This window comes from Prionailurus viverrinus, chromosome B3 (assembly GCF_022837055.1).
Source record: "Prionailurus viverrinus isolate Anna chromosome B3, UM_Priviv_1.0, whole genome shotgun sequence".
NCBI classification, from domain to species: domain Eukaryota; kingdom Metazoa; phylum Chordata; class Mammalia; order Carnivora; family Felidae; genus Prionailurus; species Prionailurus viverrinus.
The window spans coordinates 139,469,004-139,487,410 of record NC_062566.1 but is presented as its reverse complement, the minus strand read 5'-3'; the positions used below and the strand labels follow the sequence as shown (position 1 = coordinate 139,487,410).

Here is an 18,407-nt window from a genome sequence, read left to right as displayed (position 1 = left end):
GCCTCCTCTGCTCGTCCCTCAATCCCCTTCTCTTCCGCCATCCTCTTTTCCCTACCTTCATCCACTTCCTTCTCATGTGACATTTTACATCAAGAGTAGTAGCTGACATGGGGCCCCTGGGGGGCTCAGTCGGTTAAGCGTCCAACTTCAGCTCAGGTCATGATCTCGCGGCTCGCGGGTTCCAGCCCTGCGTCAGGCTCTGTGCTGACGGCAGGAAGCCTGGAGCCTGCTTCGGGTTCTGTGTCTCCCTCTCTCTCTGTCCCTCCCTCCCCCGCAGCACTCTCTCAAAAATGAATAAAAATGTAAAACAAAAAAAGGATAATAGCTGACAAATGTCAAGTAAGATACACACACTCAAATGGAATTATTTTGGAAAACACTGGCAGGGTCTAAGGCTACTCTATCCATCAGAACTTGCCGTGAAGCAGGAAATGTCCTTTATCTGCCGTCCAGTGGAGTAGCTACCAGCCACACGCGGGCCCCGCACACTCGAAGTGCAGCTAGGGTGATGGAGGAACTGAATTTTTAAATTAATTTGATTTTCAGCAATTTAGAGAGCCACATGTGGCTAACGCCTAGCACCCTCCGGGTACTGTGACGTCGCCACTGGGCAGAAACAGCATGAGGTCACAGCTCCCATCCCTTTAGAGCCAGGCTAAGTCTCACCTTAATAAAATATTTAAGACGAAGGAAAATCCAAGGTTTTCAAACTAATTACTCCCCCCCCCCCCCATTTCTGGGCTCATCCTTCGCTCCCCCACGTGGAGAACACGGGGATGACAGCGCCCCGCCTGGGCGTGGGCAGCAGCACTTCCCCGCAGGGGCCCTTCTGAAACCCGACCTGGATCAGGGCCCAGGGAGATCTTGGCTGCCCACGATGTACGGATGGTGCCGGGCCAGGTGCCATCGAGCCCCGACCCCCCTCAGCGGGCACCCGATGTTTTAGGGAGACGCGGGAGACTTTTTACAGCTGAAATCTTTCACGTGAAGTTTTCCCTGTGACTTGGGGACGTATCACGTGATTCCCGCCGGTGGCAGACGGGCTCACGCAGCAGATGCAGGTGGAAGGCTCTCCGCCCTTACACGCGGGGCTACGGGCCTGCACTCACCCGCAGCTGCTTTAACACGGACACCCTGCTTCTGCCGTGACCCGGCAAACTTCATCAATCGCTTCGTGTAATTCAGCCCAACTCTTACTTATCGTGTAATGGAGTTTCTGCTGGAGAGGGAGAGGGGTGCTGACCACTCCTACCTGCTGCTTCACCTGCCTCTCTCTCTCTCAAAAATAAACAAACATTAAAAAAAAAAAAAAAGAACCTAGAACATAATAACTGTAACATACCAAATGTGTGTTGTTTGACTGCGTATGTGATCAGCAAGGCTTCCAGTCAACAGTAGGCTATGAGTAGTTAAATTCTGGGGGAGTCAATGGTTATGCAACAGATTTTTCACTGTGTGTGTGTGTGTCTTGGGGGGGAGGGTATCGGCACCCCTAATCCCCATGTTGTTTAAGGGTCAACCACACAGGTGTGTTCTACTGAGAAAAATTACCAAAATAAACTCAAAATAAAACATACAAAGCACCGAAGATCATACTGGAAAGCTTACTTAAAAGGAAATCCTACCCTGAACTGTTTTAATTAAAATAAGGTCTCATGAGACTATACATCTTACCCCTGGCCTCTGGTGCTATATAAAAGAAAACTAAAACCCAAAACAAAAAACTCTTCTTAAAACTTTCATAAGACATTAGAAAAAGACCTAAGTACCATAATCTTCTGCTTTAGGACGCTGCTATTTATTTAAAACACATGATGCCGCGAGAAAATTTCTCTGCGTTGAAATTTCCTTAGAGGAACAAAAGATGATAAAGAAACAAGCCCCTTGGGGCGCCTGGGTGGCGCAGTCGGTTAAGCGTCCGACTTCAGCCAGGTCACGATCTCGCGGTCTGTGAGTTCGAGCCCCGCGTCAGGCTCTGGGCTGATGGCTCGGAGCCTGGAGCCTGTTTCCGATTCTGTGTCTCCCTCTCTCTCTGCCCCTCCCCCGTTCATGCTCTGTCTCTCTCTGTCCCAAAAATAAATAAATGTTGAAAAAAAAAATTAAAAAAAAAAAAGAAACAAGCCCCTTGAGAAGCAATTTTTTCCCTCTAATTTATCGAACTGGAAAACCCAGCGAGCTGATTGATCTGAAGCTCCCCTTCTTCCTGAGCACTTTTAAAATCCACAAACATTTCTTGCCTCCAGGTTCTCACATATGTGGCAAGTACAAGGGAGAATCAAGTTAAATTGCTGTCCTCGAGTACTTAGTTAGGGAGGCAAACCAGGGTACATAAAAGTCGTACAAGTCAGTGTCAATGATAAACAACTGGTGGAGCCGATAATTGCTACTCGAATGTCAAAGATGGGAAAAACGCGGGCCAAGAGGGTGAGGACAGCTTCCCTTCAAGTTCAGAATCAATGAGCCTGACTGGGAACTTACAAGGCCAAGAGACTCAGATGGACGGTGAGGGGCATAGGAAGGGCACCACGCAAAGCGAGGCCTGGGGACCCCTGAAGGTCCCATAGACACTTCCCGGGGTCTGTGCTTTTATGAGAATACGAAGCCACAATTTGCCTTTGTAACTACCATTATGTCACTTTTTCACAGGCCACAAGACACGTGACATCAAAACAGACGGAATGCAGGAACAGACTCCAGGAGCCAGCGAGCTTGTTAAGCCAGACACTAAAGAAATTTGTAAAAGCAGGATGCGATGCCATTTTTCTCAGTGACTTTTTGTGGATAGTTATTTCCCATAAAAACCTGCTACTTACGTTAACACGTATCGGGTGTGTTACTATTAGATGAATTAATGAATACTTTAAACATTTCACTTTTAATTTCTCATAAAAGTATCGGCCAGAACTGACCTAAATAAAAGTTCTTGGGGATTGTAATTTTTAGGACTGTAAAGGGGTGCTGATGCTCCTTTGGTTTGAGCATTGCTATTCTAAAGGAAGCCTATGTGTCTGGCATGATTTACGAGCAAACATACATACTTCACCCTTTGGGGAGGGTCTTTCTAGAGCAGTGGTCTCACCGGGGGCCATTCTGCCCTCCAGGAGACATCTGGCCACGTCTGGAGGAACTTTTGGTTGTCAAAAGTGGAGGGGATGCGGGGCTAGCAGCACCTGGTGGGGAAAGCCAGGGGTGCTGGGGGACATCCCACGGTGCACAGGGCAGCCCCGCGGGGAAGCATCTGGTCCACCCGTCAACACTGGTGAGCGTGGGGTGGAGGCACCCAGGGTCTGCCGAGCGTCCAGCTTGTCACTTGGTCCCAGAGAAGAGGTGGGCACTGCGATGGGAAGCTCATGGCACCTCCCCCTAACTCACATGCCCTCCAGCCCACGGCTGATCACCCGCTTTGCAGATCCTCTGTCTTTCCTGAACACCAGGCTCTAAGCAAACGGGCTGCAGAGTGGCTGGGGAAGTGGGCCGAGGGGCGGCGATTAAAAGTAGGGAACCCCACTCTGAACTAATAGTTGCATGTGCATTTCCAAAAAAAAAATAAAAATAAAAATAAAGTACCAGTCTTTTGGGTCCTGAGTGTCACTGGAGTCCCATTTAGGGTTGTGTGGAAAAAAAGTGGGAAGAGAACAATGGGGAATGTGGCACGGAGGCTCCCAGCTGCAGCCCAAGCTCAGAATTCGGCCCCCAGACAGTGGCTCTGATGTTCCGGGGGAGGAGCTGGGGACCCTCCTCGCAAGGGTGATGATCACAGCCGCCTTTCCCGGAAAGCACACCTACCAACAAACTACTTTCACTGTCCTCCAGCACTCGGGTTAAAACACAGCCGAGGGACTAGAAAGTCAAATTTTCTTGAAAAGGTACTTTTCATAAAAATGTGAATTTACGTTACCGTGTAATGGGTATTGTTACTATTAGATCAATCGATATTTTTGAAATTTCAGTTTTAATTTCTAAGACGTGACTCCCCCAGCAACACCTACGGGACCCCAGCATATCTGGCTCCCTGTCTCTGCAACACCAAGGGGGGCGGGAGAGGATGTAAAGGGACAGATGAGAGAGAGAGAAGAGTTGTTACTAAAGGCAGAAGGTGTCAGAATAAGCTAACAGGTTGGAGAGAGGACTGTTGCGCTTTCTTTTCAGCAACACAGATTATGTAAGCGATGCTGTAGAGACTTTCAAACAAAACTGAGCCGAAGTAGGACATGCGAAATACACGGCCAGAGAACAACACGGAAACAACCTTTAATGTGCTTAAAACAAGTCACTTTACAAAGAGCACAGACACTTTCGAAAACAGAACTTTGGACGCAGTGTACAAATTAAGGCAACTACTATCAACAACTACTACCACGGCATGGTCTCAGTCTTCTAAAATGGACTTTAAGAATCTCTGAGCGATTTATTAAGACTCTGGATATTCATCAAGTGTGCCTCGTGAGGTTTCCACAGCTCTGAAGGTCACACTGGGAACGGCTGCTCCAAGCTGAGTTCCCTCGGCCCATCTCCTGAGTCCTCCAACTTCCAGTTCCCCGGGAGCCCATCTGCGGCCTCACTCCTTCAAAGTGTGCCATGAAATAAACCCGTAAGGACTGGGCAGAAGCTCTGGTTCCCAGGACACATGTGGAGAAGTCAAACTTAAACATCGTATTTGAAAGCGAGTAAAACAAAAGTACCAACACACACCATTCAAGGAGTAGTTTCTAGAAAAAGCAAAATGTGCACAGCATCAGTTAGAACCTTTAACGGTATCTTGTTACATTGGAAGATATATTCTGCCATACATTTCGCAGGGAAAAGTTCTTTCGAGAAGTTGTGGGTCATGCCTAATCTGTCCCACAGAGTTAAAAATGGCCACGCTGGAAACTCACCAAGTGTTTTCAGGGGTGAGGAAACAGGCCACAGAAGTCAGGTGACATCATTTATGGCAACCAGGAGTCAGCAGTTTTACTATCTAATAACCCCCAGGCTAAAATACTTTCCCCTACACCGCTCTATCCCTTACAATCCGTTAAGGCAGGACTTCATCTTCCTTCCTAAAGACCCCACGCCATCAAATGTTCCTTTGTTTAACCCAAAAGTGTTCTGCAGTGTATGTCACTTGCTTCTCTGTCTTCTATGAGGCTGGGTTACAGGCAGCCAGGATTTTAGTATGAGGACCCTTTCCAGTCTCGCAGTGGTGTGTTAAGTCAATCAACAGTAGGCCAAGTTCTTTTAGGTTTTCTCTGCTGGGATTACTTCCCAAGCCTGGCTACCCTGCTCTGGACGGGCGGCCTGTTCTGCCCGCCTCTCAGGCTGTGAAGCCTTGACTGTGGTAGCTGCCCTAACACAGGTGAGTTCACAGGCTGGCCTGGCCGTGAAGGCGACGTGACACTGAACAGGTCTGAAAAGCGGCACGGCACGGCAGTCCTATCTGAATCGTTCAGGTTAAAACATTCAAGTTCGGAGCAGCGTTGACAGGAGAGGAAAAGAATGAGGGTTTAATGCGCCTGAGTCAATCCTGTTTGGTAAGTGGGCGGAACCAGAGGTGAAGGCGCAACACGAAGACGAAGACGGAGGAGGGAAAGCAACGATTAAAAAAAAAAAAAAAAGTCAGGCTCAACGCAAAGTTCAGGTGCACTGCAGTGCCCCACTCTGCATTCCTGCAAAATAACGGACACAGGGGTCTCCCAAGTGTCGTGATTAGTGTGCCATGCTGCCTCTGGTGTCCTTATGAGGAGTGAAGGGCCCACCATTTCAGTATTTGTCAGTGGTAATTCAAGCTCTGTGGCTCCAGCTCTTAGCAGCACTAGAAAAAATACAAAAAGACAAGTGGGGCATCACACTCGGGCACTGCAGGCCACACCTCAAGAGTCTTAAGCAACTGACAGTCTAGGAACTCAGTCCACCTTAAAAACACGCATTTGACTTACTAGTGGTTCTGGTTGTCTTTGAGCTGCTGACGGATGGTTCAGGTTCAAACTTAACATTATCCGCCCTCCTAGCCAGGTTCTTTCTGCTCGAACAGGAATAAACGAGTGATACACACCGATGTCCTCTGACACACTAACAGTGAGAGAGACAGGTATGGGAGCAAGAAAGGTTTGGGGAGCACCGGAAGCCTTTGCAGCTGCAATAAAAGCTCCGTAAATGATAGAAAAAGCATCCACCTTGCAGAGTGATTGCACTGCACTTAAATCAATTTAGTCCAAAGAGTGACACGGAAATAGGCAGGTCAAAAGCAAGAATGCCACAGTAAAACTTGATTGTCGGCTATAAACAAAGGGCAGGGAAAGGCTGGCATAAATAATCCCTAACTATATAAGAAACTTTTTGGGATTTCTCCTTTTTGCTTTGGGGAAGGCGACAGATTTGCTGGAATAAACCACCTGCTGAAGAGGAGGGAGGCTTAGGATGCACCAAATCGTAAGGAAAAGATAACGCTGGGACTTAAAAAAAAAAAAAAAAAGCCCACTGCTGATAATTGCCAGTTAACTGTTTTCCAGACAGAACTGAACTCATTCTAACTTGGCTTACAGGAAGGGGGCTGACACTTACAAACTAATGTCATCTGTGATAAGACCAGGGACCTTGATGACCCAGCTCTAGAGGCTGTGACACTGAATCAAGCAGTTTCTCGGCCACCAATGATCCACAAGGGCCAGTTAGCTCTGCCTGGGTGGAGTCAGCTCCTGGGTCCTTAGCCCGGGGTGCTCCAGTCCAAGCACTCGTCACAGGCAAGACAAGACCAGGCAGAGTGCTGGCTCTGCACACGCTCTCAATGGTGTCAAAGGAATGACCCCAACCCCGCCAGGTAGACACAGGCCTCCGTGAGCATTTGGGTTGCTCCTCCATGAGCCCGCAGGTGAGAAGCAGAAGCCGTCACAACTGGCCCACGCAGACAGAGAACACAAGTAGAAGAGAGAAGGTTGTAAAAATGCCCCAACTAGATAAACTGAATGGTACTGACGCTCTGGGAGAAAGAGGCTAAAGGAATCAGACATCAACAGGAGAGGTCGTGTGGGACATGGGCGGCACAGGCCTGGCCAGAGAAAGGAAAGGTGATGGAAGGAAGAGGAGGAGACGCTGAGAGGGACCAGGCTGCTGGGGAAGGACGGGAGGGGAGAATCTGAGAGCTAAATGGAGCCCGAACAACAGTGAGAGCTGCTAGATTTGGGGTGGGGGTTATGAACTTAAAACTACCAGCTGCAGATACAGCTTCCAGAAACACATCCACATTTTCCCAGACGGAAACAGTAAAACCCACAGAACCAAAATTTCAGGTTACGAAGGAGACTACGAGAAAAATCTCATGCAGGAAAACACTCTAGAAGACCCTGGTGTTTTCTCGCCCACACTGTTTTTCTGCCCTTAGTTAAAAGGTGTTCACGACAAAACAGAAAGGAAATATTTGAGAGCAGTTACCTCTGATTCTATTATGTCTTGTCCTTCTTTGGAACTTTTTCCACTTTTCCCTGCTTTTGGTGATTCCTGGGAAATATCAAGCAGAGTCAATTAGACTTCTCAATTTTTAGACTGCCAAACATCAGACAACCCCAAATGCAGTTTAAAACCCGATTTATACCATTTAACCAGAACTTCCGCTAATTTTAATCAATACCACCAAGAAATTCTGCCTCACGTCACTTAGTTACCATAGAATATTGCGACGCGACACCCCCACCCCCCAGTTCAGACTCTCCTCGTTTTCCTGATGTGTATTTGGCGTTGAAAACTTCAGGCAGAAATAGATAAACCCACACGTAAGGTGCTCTCTGCGTTTCGACAGAGCCACACTGCATCCCTTTCTTGCCTCCCACCTGAGCGGGGATTTCTGGGGTGACTCTGAGACGCTACCAAGCTCCACCTGGAGCAGAAGCGTACCCCCCCCCCCCCACCCCCGACTCCCAAATGCAACGCAGCACACTCACGGCCATCCCCGCCGCCACCCAGGATAATAATAGTATTTCAGAGCCCCAGAGCGTCCCTCTTCACCAACAGCCAGCCAGGGCCATTCGCTCCCCTTCCCCGGTCCGGGGGTCCCTCCCGCGCGTCTGCGAGGCTGGGTCAACCACCTCCGCGGCCGCACCTGCCCCCTCACGCCCACCGCGCGCGCCGCCTGGGGCCCGACGCCCACGCCGCCCTCACGGCGGTCGCGCCCCCGCAAGCCCGCCCGCCCGCCCTGGCTCGTCGGGACCCCCGCCCGTCCTGGGCCCCGCGGCCCCGGCGCCCCCGCCCCCACCCCGGAGCGGCGCTTCTGCGCCCGCCGGAGCCCGGAGCCCGCCGCACCCCGCTCCCGGCCAGTTCCCTCCCGCCTTCCGCGCTGCCCCTTGCCCTCCCCGCCCCGGCCGGTCCGGCGGCCCGAGCCCGGACTCACTTTCTCCTTCTTGTTTTTATTCGGCATGGCTGGTGCGGGCCGCCGCCGCCTGCCCCCCGCAGCAGCAGCAGCAGCAGCAGCAGCAGCAGCAGCAGCGTCCCCGCCCCGGCCGTCGCGACCCCCGCCGCCGCCGCCGCCGCCGCCGCCGCCGCCGCTCGGGGACTGAGTCGCTCGCTCGTTCGCACTTCCCCTTTTCCAGACTCCCACAGGCTGCGGCAGCCGCGGCGGCGGCGGCGGCGGCGGCGGCAGCGGCGGCGGCGGCGGCGTCTCTCCGCCCCTCCCCCGGCCCGCCCCGCCCCACCCCTCCCCCAGTCACCCCCTCAGCCCCCCCGCCCCCCCACCGCCGGCCTGGCCCGGCCCGGCCCGCCGCTCCCGCCCCGCCCCCGCGACGTCCCCGCCCCACGGCCCCCAGGCGTCCTGCCATTGGCCGAGGCGCCCTCACGTGCCCTCTAACGCTCTTCCCCGCAGCCCCACCCCTGCACGCGGCACCGGTCCCACCCCCTCTTCCCCTGAAGCGCTCCGGCTCCCGGGGATCTCCTCGGCGGCGGCGGCGGCGGCGGCGGCGAAGGGCCGGTCGGGTGAGCCGAGCCCAGTCTGGGAGGGGGCGTGGGGCTGCATCGGCGGCGACTGGCCGGCACACGCGGCGCAGGTGCAGGACGGAGAGCAGGGGACAAGTCCGGCGTGGAAAAGCCACGTTTGAAACGGATGGCAACAACTTCTGCAGCCGGCGGGACGTGGCCTGGCGTGAACGGCAACCTCTCGGCCTCGCCTCCTCGCCGCCCCCGCGGCGCTCCCCAGGCTCTAAGGCGCCAGCGCGCGGGAGCGCAGGGCCGGCCGAGGAGGCCCGGGGCCGCGCGAGCGGCAGTTTCGCTGGGCCCCACTGGGCCCCGCCCCAGGTCCCAGGCCCCGCCCCCGAGGCCCTCCCTCCTCCTCCCGTGTCGGCCCCGCCCCACTGGTCCGGCTTCAGCTGCGCCAATGGGCTTTTATTTTATTCTTCAATTTGGCCCGATCTTAAACCACGTGAGGAAACCTCTGCATTGTGACCAGGCGGTCACGTGATTTGTCTCAGCTCGCTAACAGCTCTGGGGAGATGAGTTTTGCGAAGGAAGAAGGTTAGCTTGTTAACATACTACTTCCGCAGCCTGTCTGGTGGCAAGAACCAATGGAGAGCACAAATGACAGGCACGGAGCCTGCAGAAAAGCGTTAGGTAATAAGCCTCCGGGAGTGAACGGATCCACGCGTGAGAAGCGTTGCCTCACTCGTCATGATGGAGGGGCTGGATCTTAACCCGGCGCTTAGACACATTGCGTTTTCTTACGCCCCGGTTTTCGCTCTTGAAAGTTGCTAGGCAAAGCGTTTTCGGTTATTCTGTTCTGCTCTGCGATGAGAAAGCTAAAAGAAGAGGAAAAAAAAAAAAAAAAGATCTAAAGTGAGGAGTGTCGTGGGAGGTCCTGAAAGTTAAGTTCTGCCTGCAGGTGTCTGAATGTACGCCTTCGCCTTCAGACGAATATAGCTGCAGGTAAACGGCACAGCCTCCAACGGCTGGTGGTGCAGAAGAAACGGTTCTGAGTGGGTCAGTAGTTTTTCCAAACAAATAGTTAAAGAACATGGGGGAGGGGGTAGAACAATGCCCCTCGTTAATTTAATAACGTTTCATTAAAAAAATTTTATGTTTATTTTATTTTTGAAAGAGACGGAGCATGAGCGGGGGAAGGGCAGAGAGAGAGGGAGACACAGAATCCGCAGCAGGCTCCAGGCTCTAAGCTGTCAGCACAGGGCCGGATGTGGGGCTGGAACCCACAAACAGTGAGTTCATGACCTGAGCCCAAGTCGGGCGCTTAACCAACTGAGCCATCCAGGCGCCCCAACGTTTCATTTTTAAAAATAAACATGCTATCAATTTAACAAACCCAGTACATACCCATGTCTAACAGGAGTAGTTCTAAAACTATTAGTTTATGACCATGGAGCTCTAAGGGAGCTGAGGCACTTTTCCAAGACAAGTCTGTGCCGCTGATATCCTTGTATCATAGCCCCTGGTGCAGTGTTGCCCATCATTCATTCACTCAAGGGATGTTTGACGCCCACTGTGTGCAAAGCACAGGGCAAGGGATTGCGCTGTGAACAAGGCACTACCCTTGTCCCCCACTCCACGTCCTTGAGGCAGAAATGGAAGAAAGCCAGCAGTCAGAAGGATGTGGCGCTCAGCAAGTCTACGGGGACTGGGGCGCGAGAGTCTGGCTCAGAAGCACCCAAGAGCCCTTCACCAGAGTATTTTGTTATGGCGAGAGATGAGAATGAAGGAAAGAGTCTCCTGATTCAGACTCTGGTAAGCCTTGCCAAGGAGCTGGACTTCTCTTTGAATGGGATTTGGGGTCCCCGGAGGATGTTAAACTGGGGAGTGACAGACTCAACATGTGCACCCAGAAGACCTCTCTGGCAGGAATGTTGGGCGTAAAGGGTAAAGGTAGGAGGTCAGAGAGCAACTGGGATCTGGGGTCCAGGGTGTGTGCTGGTGAGGCGTCTCCATGGCAAGAACGGGAGGAAGGATCGCAAATACCCCGGAGGTAGACTTGCGCAGGCAGGAGAGAGCCACAGTAAGGCTCACGCCCACGTTTGTAGCTTGGACGACACGGTGGCAAGAAAGGGACACAAGCAGAGAAGCGGTTTTCCAGGGAACACGATTGCAGTCGTGGGGCCCACTGAGTTTGAGCTGTGTCTGCAACACGCTGATAGAGGTGTCTTCGCTGGCATGGAAATCCAGACCTGACATTCAGGATAGAGTGTCAACGTATTTCAGGTTAGGTATTCATCAGGTCAATTTGAGTTTGAGGGACACCCGGGAAGCTGCCTAGTGACCTTGAAATCACAGTCACCAGAGTCACTGGGATCAGCACCGTTGCCTGACCCACGTGTTCCTCCCTGGCCATTGAACTGGGTTTCCTTTGCCCCCACTAGGGGGCCATCCCACAACCAATGTCAGCCAGCAGTTAGTTTATGGGACAGTCACAGGGGACGCTAGATATGGCACAGTGTCCTGGCTGCTGTGGCATTTACAGGAACACTAGAGATAGATGTAGCCCCTCTCAAAAAAAAAAAAAAAGGGATTCAAAAGCCGCTATCAATGAGATACAGAGATTGTGTACACCTTCATCCTCGTGTGCGTGTGCGCGTGTGTGTGTGCACGTGTGCCTGGGGTTACCTCTTCTGAGTGCCCCCATCTTCTATGTTCATCAGGGCGCTGCCCATATCACAGAAAAACCTCTCTTCTTCAGACCCTGACCCTTCTGGGACACGTTTCTGCGATGGCCTTTAGTAACCTAGAAATGCTTTTCCCACGTCTGCCTTCCCCGGAGGATGGATTGCTTCAGTTAGGCCCTTGAGGTCTCTCTGGAGGAGCAGAGAGGGCCCCAGAGGATCTAGTTTTCTGGCTGCCCTGCCGCCACCAGCCATCGACCCACAGAGAGGCCTGCTGCTTCACTCTGGAGAGCAGAAGGGGTGCGTAAAAGCAGGGCAGAGAGAAGGCCCTTGGTTCAGAATCAGAGCTGCCCCTTCATACCTCCACTTTTTTTTTTTTTTTTTTTGGGGACAGAGAGAGACAGAGCATGAACGGGGGAGGGGCAGAGAGAGAGGGAGACACAGAATCGGAAACAGGCTCCTGGCTCTGAGCCATCAGCCCAGAGCCCGATGCGGGGCTCGAACTCACGGACCGCGAGATTGTGACCTGGCTGAAGTCGGACGCTTAACCGACTGCGCCACCCAGGCGCCCCATCCACTTTTAGAAGCTCTTATCTTCAAGGATGCCTACGACACAGTGGCCCTGCCCTCACGTCCTCCTCTGAGGCCGGTCCCAACCCGGCCGTGTCTGCCACGCTGCAGTTTTGATCTCCTCGACCCAGAAAGCCCCTTCTCTTGGCTCGCTGGACACCAGCCCCGGCGGCTTCGGTCCTGCCCCGCTGGGCTGTCTGAGCACCGAGGTGGTCTCGTACGTTTGAATTTTCGGCTGAGCCTCCCGAGGCAGCAATCACGTCCTAGGCACCCTGTGTTTCCCAGGGCCTACTGTTTGTTCACAGATCCCACTGCTGCTGTGGTCTAGCCCCGCCCTCAGACTGTTCTCTTTCCTCCTGCTGCTCTCATTGGCCGTCCTCCCCCAGAGCTTGGGACGTGCTGGCAACCCCCTCCAATGTGTCCATGTCACCAGCCCTCCCCCCGCCCCCTTCTGCTGGCGGGGTAGTCGGGAGAGGTGCCTAGACCCTGGGCTGGATAGTAACTTCTTCAGGGCTGCCCCTGACACTTCCCCACTGTAGAAGTTCAACTCATTTACTCACCCCCCCACCCCTTTTCCTGACTTGATTTCCACTGACACATCATTAAAGAACTCATTTCTTATTGAAGTTGGACCTATTTATTCACTCACTACACATTTGCCTGCAGATTTGGCGTGGAGCCATAGGGAGTAAATAGAAGTTGGCTTGCATTGAAATGAAATACCCACGTATGTGCCCATGTGGAGTGCCGACCACGGTGCCGGGTGCATGGGGGGCACTTGGTAAGTGTAGGTGCCACCGAATGGGCAACGGTTTGATGCGAAGCGCTATTCAGTTTCAAGGACCCAACGACACCCCCCAAAACACCACCTCTAGGCTCAAGGGCACCCAGAGAGCTCTGTTAAATGAAGTAAAGCCTTTTGCTTGGCTCTTGAAGAGCTTTGAAAAGTGCCACGAGCCAGTCTGTCCCCCTAGCTGGTCCCACTAGCCACCCAATCCTGCAGCCCATGTCTGGGGTCCTCCCCCCCGGGACACGAAAAGGTGAACCATCTAGGAAAGTTTGGAAACCATCAAGTTTCACGGCTGGTTCTAAAACCATCTATGAAAGTTCTAAAAAAAGTGTTCTAAATATTTTAATGAATTTCACATCCAAGGTATTAAAAAGGGAAACAACACAAAATATAATTTCATTTTCATGTGACTAGGGTGAAATATAGTCCCTTTCTTTTTCCCTCTTAAATCCCCAAGTCCGGCAAAAGAGATAAGGCAGGATGGAAATAACCCGAGATGAAGACAAGGATACCATAAGAGCATTAGAGACCCCGGGTTAGGAGGTTTGGGAGAGAGGAGGGAACGTTCAGCGGCTGCCAGGGAGCAGAGAGCTTGCTGGAAGGCAAGGTGTTGATAAGTAGCTGCAGGCCGCTCAAGTGTTGAGTTTGAGTTCTTGTCCTAAGCTGTGGGTTATTGGTTTTAACAGGCAGGAAACATGGCCCCGTCACGAAGTTCTAGCCGGAAATAAACTAATGAAAGATGTGTGTAGAGAGGCATGCGGTGGTCAAGCAAGCGAGAGGGAGCGAACAAAGCACGCTGGGGCTGATATTCTGGGAGCTGTCCCTATTCCCCCACCTCACTCAAGCCCTCTAAACAGATGGTTCTTAAAACAGGGGTGATTTTGTTCCCCAGGGGACACCTGGCAATGTCTAGACAGTTTTGTTTGTCACAGCTGGGTGGAGGGTGCGACTAGCACCTAGTGATTAGAGGCCAGGGAGGCTCTTGAACACCCTCCAGCGCACAGGGCAGCTTCCACAAGAAAGCACGCTCCCATCCCAAATGTCAACAGCGCCGAGGTGGAGAAACCCCGGGAGAAACCCCGGTCTAAACCCACGTAAAACGGATATGACACAACCCACCCTTTCCCCTTCGTGGTTACTGTGAGCGCCGCAGAAGGTGATGGGTACGAAAGCCAGAACTTCATTTAAGAAGAAATTGTCCATCTGGGTGGAACTCTACAGTTTGCTGAATGCACCACACGCACACGCGCGCACACACACGCACACACACACACACACCACACATGTCATCCTCTTTCTGCCACAGAAAACCCAGAGAGAGAACAGCTCCACCGTGCCTTAGAAAGATGAGAACACCATGCTGATGTAGTGAACAGAATTCCCTTCCAGGCAGCGACCCCATCCTGGGAGACCGGCGCAAACCACTGTCCGCGTTAGAGCTGAAGGGTGATGTCACCACCTTTCCAGAAACAATTCGGAGTTGTTACAAAGTACACAGAACTTGAAATTTGCTACGTTAACCATTGAAATGTACAGTTTAGTGCTGTTAAGTATATTCACACATGCACATCCAGACTTTGTTCATCTTGCAAAACGGAAACCACTCCCCATTCCCCTCTTCGGCCGGCCCTGGAACCCAGCACTCTACCTTCTGTCTCTGTGGCTCTGACGACTCTAAGAACCTAAATGTTAAGTGGAATCACACAGAACTTGTCCTTCTGGGTCTGGCTTGTTTCACTCAGCATAAAGTCCTCAAGGTTCATCCGTGCCACAGCCTGTGACAAGGTTTCTTCCTTTTTAAAGCTGAATAACATTCCATTGTATGGATAGACCACGTTTTGTTTATCCCCCATGGTTTGATGAACACTGGGGTGGCTTCTACTTCTTGGCTATTGTGAACGGTGTTGCTATGAACTTGGGTGTGTAAATATCTCTTTGAGACCCTGCTTTCAGTTCATTGGTGTGTATCCAGAAGTGGAGTTGCTGGGTCAGATGGCAATTTTGTTTTTAATTATTTGAATAAACATACTGGTTACCAGAGAGGCTACACCATTTTGCATTCCCACCAACAGCACACAAGGGTTCCAGTTTCTCCAAATCCTCATCAACACTTGTTTTTTTTTTCCTGTTCTTTCTTTCCTTTTTAAAAGTTTATTTATTTATTTTGAGAGAGTGTGAGAGAGCGCTTGTGTACCCGTGAGCGGGGAAGGGGCAGAGAGAGAGAAAGGAAGAGAGAGAGAATCCCAAGCAGGCTCTATGCTGTCAGTGTGGGGCTTGATTCCATGAACCACAAGATCACGACCTGAGTTGAAATCAAGAGTCGGATGCTTAACCGACTGAGCCGCCCAGGCGCCCCTGTTTTTTTCTTTTTTGATGGTAGCCAACTTAACTAGTAGGAGGTGATATCTCAGTGTGGTTTTGATTTGCATTTCCCTAATTCTCAGTGATATTGAGCATCTTTTCATATGCTTGTTGGCTATTTTTATTTTTACTTATTGATTTTTCTGGACTAGCACTTTATTTATTTATTTAAATTTTATTTTTAAAAATTTACATCCAAATTAGTTAGCATATGGTGCAACAGTGATTTCAGGAGTAGATTCCTTAGTGCCCCTTACCCATTCAGCCCATCCCCCCTCCCACAACCCCTCCAACAACCCTCTGTTCTCCATATTTATGAGTCTCTGATGTTTTGTCCCCCTCCCTGTTTTTATATTATTTTTTCCCCTTCCCTCATGTTCATCAGTTTTGTCTCTTAAAGTCCTCGTATGAGTGAAGTCATATGATATTTGTCTTTCTCTGACTAATTTCGCTTAGCATAATACCCTCCAGTTCCATCCACGTAGTTGCAAATGGCCAGATTTCATTCTTTTTGATTGCCGAGTAATACTCCATTGAATACATATACCACATCTTCTTTATCCATTCATCCATCGATGGACATTTGGGCTCTTTCCGTACTTTGGCTATTGTTGATAGTGCTGCTATAAACATGGGGGTGCATGTGTCCCTTCGAAACAGCGCACCTCTATCCCTTGGATAAATGCCTAGTAGTGGAATTGCTGACCATAGGGTGGTTCTATTTTTAGCGTTTTGAGGACCCTGTGTGCTGTTTTCCAGAACGGCTGCCCCAGCCTGCCTTCCCATGCTGCACAGAAGTTTTAAATTTTGATGTCCCCCATCTTTTCTTTTGTTTCCTGTGTCCTTGCTGCCGTGTCCAAGGAATCATTGACAATTCCAATGTCAAGAGGCTTTTCTTCTGTATTTTTTTCTGAGAGTTTTATGGTTTTAACTCTTCTGTTTAGATCTTTGATCCATTTTGAGTTAGTTTTTCTATGCGATGTGAGATGAGGGTCCAGCTTCATTTTGCACATGGATGTCCAGTTTTCCCAAAACCATTTCTTGAAGAGACTGTCCTTTCCCCATGAATGTTCTTGGCACCTTTGTTGAAAGCCATTTAACCATTCCAGGGTTTATTTTGGGGCTCCTTGTTCCTTTCATCATCCTTTAAGCCTGTCTTGAAGACAGTAGCATCCTGTTTTGATTACTGCAGCTTTGCATAATGTTTTGAAACAAGAAGGAAGCGTGAGGCCTCAACTTTGTTCTTCTTTTTCAAGGTCACTTTGACTATTCAAGATCCCTTGAGATTCCACATGAATTTTAAGATAAATTTTTCTATTTCTTCAAAAAATTCCATTGGGATTCTGATGAGGGTTGCATTAAATCTATAGATTGCTTTGGGTAGTTTTGGTATCTTAATAACATTAAGCCTCCCAACCCACAAACACAGGATATTTCCCAATTGATTTGTGTTGCCTTTAATTTCTTTCAGCAATGTTTTGCAGTCTCTAGTGTACAAATCTTTTATGTCTTTGGTTAAGTTTATTTTAAGTATTTTATTTTTCTTGATGCCATTGTAAATGGAATTGTTTTCTTAACTTCCTGTTTGGAACGTTCAGTTTTAGTCCATATAAACAACTTATTTTTTATGTGTTGATTTGCATATTCTGGAACTCGAGTGATTCACAGATTTTTTTTTAATTAAATTTTTTTTTCTTATTTTGGAGAGAGAGAGCACAAGCAGGGGAGAGGGGCAGCTCGATCATGACCTAAGCTGAAATCAAAACTTGGACACTCAACTGACTGAGCCACCCAGACCCCCTGGAAGGAGTGCTGTGTTGAACAGAAGTGGTAAAAGCAGTCATACGGGTCTTGTTCCTGATCTTAAAGGAAAATCTTTCAGTTGTTCACCATTGAGTATAAAGTGAACCGTTGGCTTGGTATAAACAGCCATTTTAGAAAATGTTTATTTATTTTGAGACACAGAGAGAGAGAACATGAGTGGGGTTGGGGCAGAGAGAGGGGGAGAGAAAGAATCTGACAGTACAGAGCCCAATGCGGGGCTCGATCTCATGTATTGTGAGATCATGACCTGAGCCAAAATCAAGAGGCAGACACTTAACTGACTGAGCTACCTAGGCGTGCGCGCGTGCGCACACACACACACACACACACACACATCCATTATTATAGTAAAGCAGTTTCCTTCTATTCTTAGTTTGTTGTTTTTATCAAGAAGGAGTGTTAAACTTTGTCAAATGCTTTTTCTGCATCAATTGAGATGACCATGTGTTTTTTTCTTTACATTCTGTTAAGTGATGTATTATGTTGATTGATTTTCATACATTGAACTATCTTTGCATTCCAGAAATAAATTCCAATTGGTCATGGTGTATAATCTTTGTAATGTGCTGTTGAAATCTTTTTGCTAGTATTTTGTGGAGGATTGTTGCATTGATATTTGTCAGGGATATTGGCCTATAATCTTCTTTTATTATAGAGTGTCTGGCTTTGGTATCATGCTCATTTCATAGAATGAGTTTGAAAGTGTTCTTTCCTCTGCAATTTTTTGGAAGAGTTTGGAAGAATTAACCGGTGTTAATTCTTCAAATGTTTGGTAGAATTCACCAGTGAAAACATCTGGTCCTGGGCTTTTCTTTGTTGAGAGGTTTTGGATTACTGATTCAATGAGACTGTCTTTTTAGAATGAATGTTTTGACTTTTACATCTAAATGAATTCCCGCCTCCCTGCCCCCAGAGGACTAGTCCTTCATGTCCAAAGATTATGCACCTTTTATAACCATGCACTTTCCTCAGAAGAGTGTTAGAACATGTTTTTGGAAGAATAAGCTCTGAAGCCATTACTTTATTACCATATATGTTTTCTTCTTATGTAGGAACAACAAGCAAATCTAGACAACATTCTCACCTTTACTCAGCTTGGCATACAAGGACTTTTGGCTTTTCCAGATACCAAACCTACACTCAGAAGGTAGAGAAGAGTTGCCACCAGGGGGTGCCTGGGTGGTTCAGTCGGTTGAGTCCAACTTCGGCTCAGGTCATGATCTCATGGTCTGTGAGTTCGAGCCCCGCATCGGGCTCTGTGCTGACAGCTCGCAGCTCGGAGCCTGGAGCTGCTTCACATT

General features: G+C 49.8%; 1 protein-coding gene across 2 annotated transcripts in view; it reads right to left on the bottom strand.

Moving 5' to 3' along the window:
- PPP2R5C (protein phosphatase 2 regulatory subunit B'gamma) overlaps positions 1 to 8,553 on the bottom strand; it is a 129,064-nt gene extending 120,511 nt beyond the window's left edge. Inside the window, exons 1-2 of one of the 2 annotated variants that reach the window (XM_047863689.1) lie at positions 8,363 to 8,553; positions 7,411 to 7,476 (exon numbers count right to left, since the gene is read on the bottom strand). In XM_047863689.1, coding sequence (XP_047719645.1) covers positions 7,411 to 7,476; positions 8,363 to 8,389 — 93 coding nt within the window. In that variant the 5' untranslated portion in view covers positions 8,390 to 8,553. Of the gene's footprint in view, positions 1 to 7,410; positions 7,477 to 7,916; positions 8,020 to 8,362 lie in introns of those variants that run through there. The other variant, XM_047863690.1, reaches the window with a different exon arrangement.
- Between the last annotated feature and the right edge of the window lie 9,854 nt (positions 8,554 to 18,407).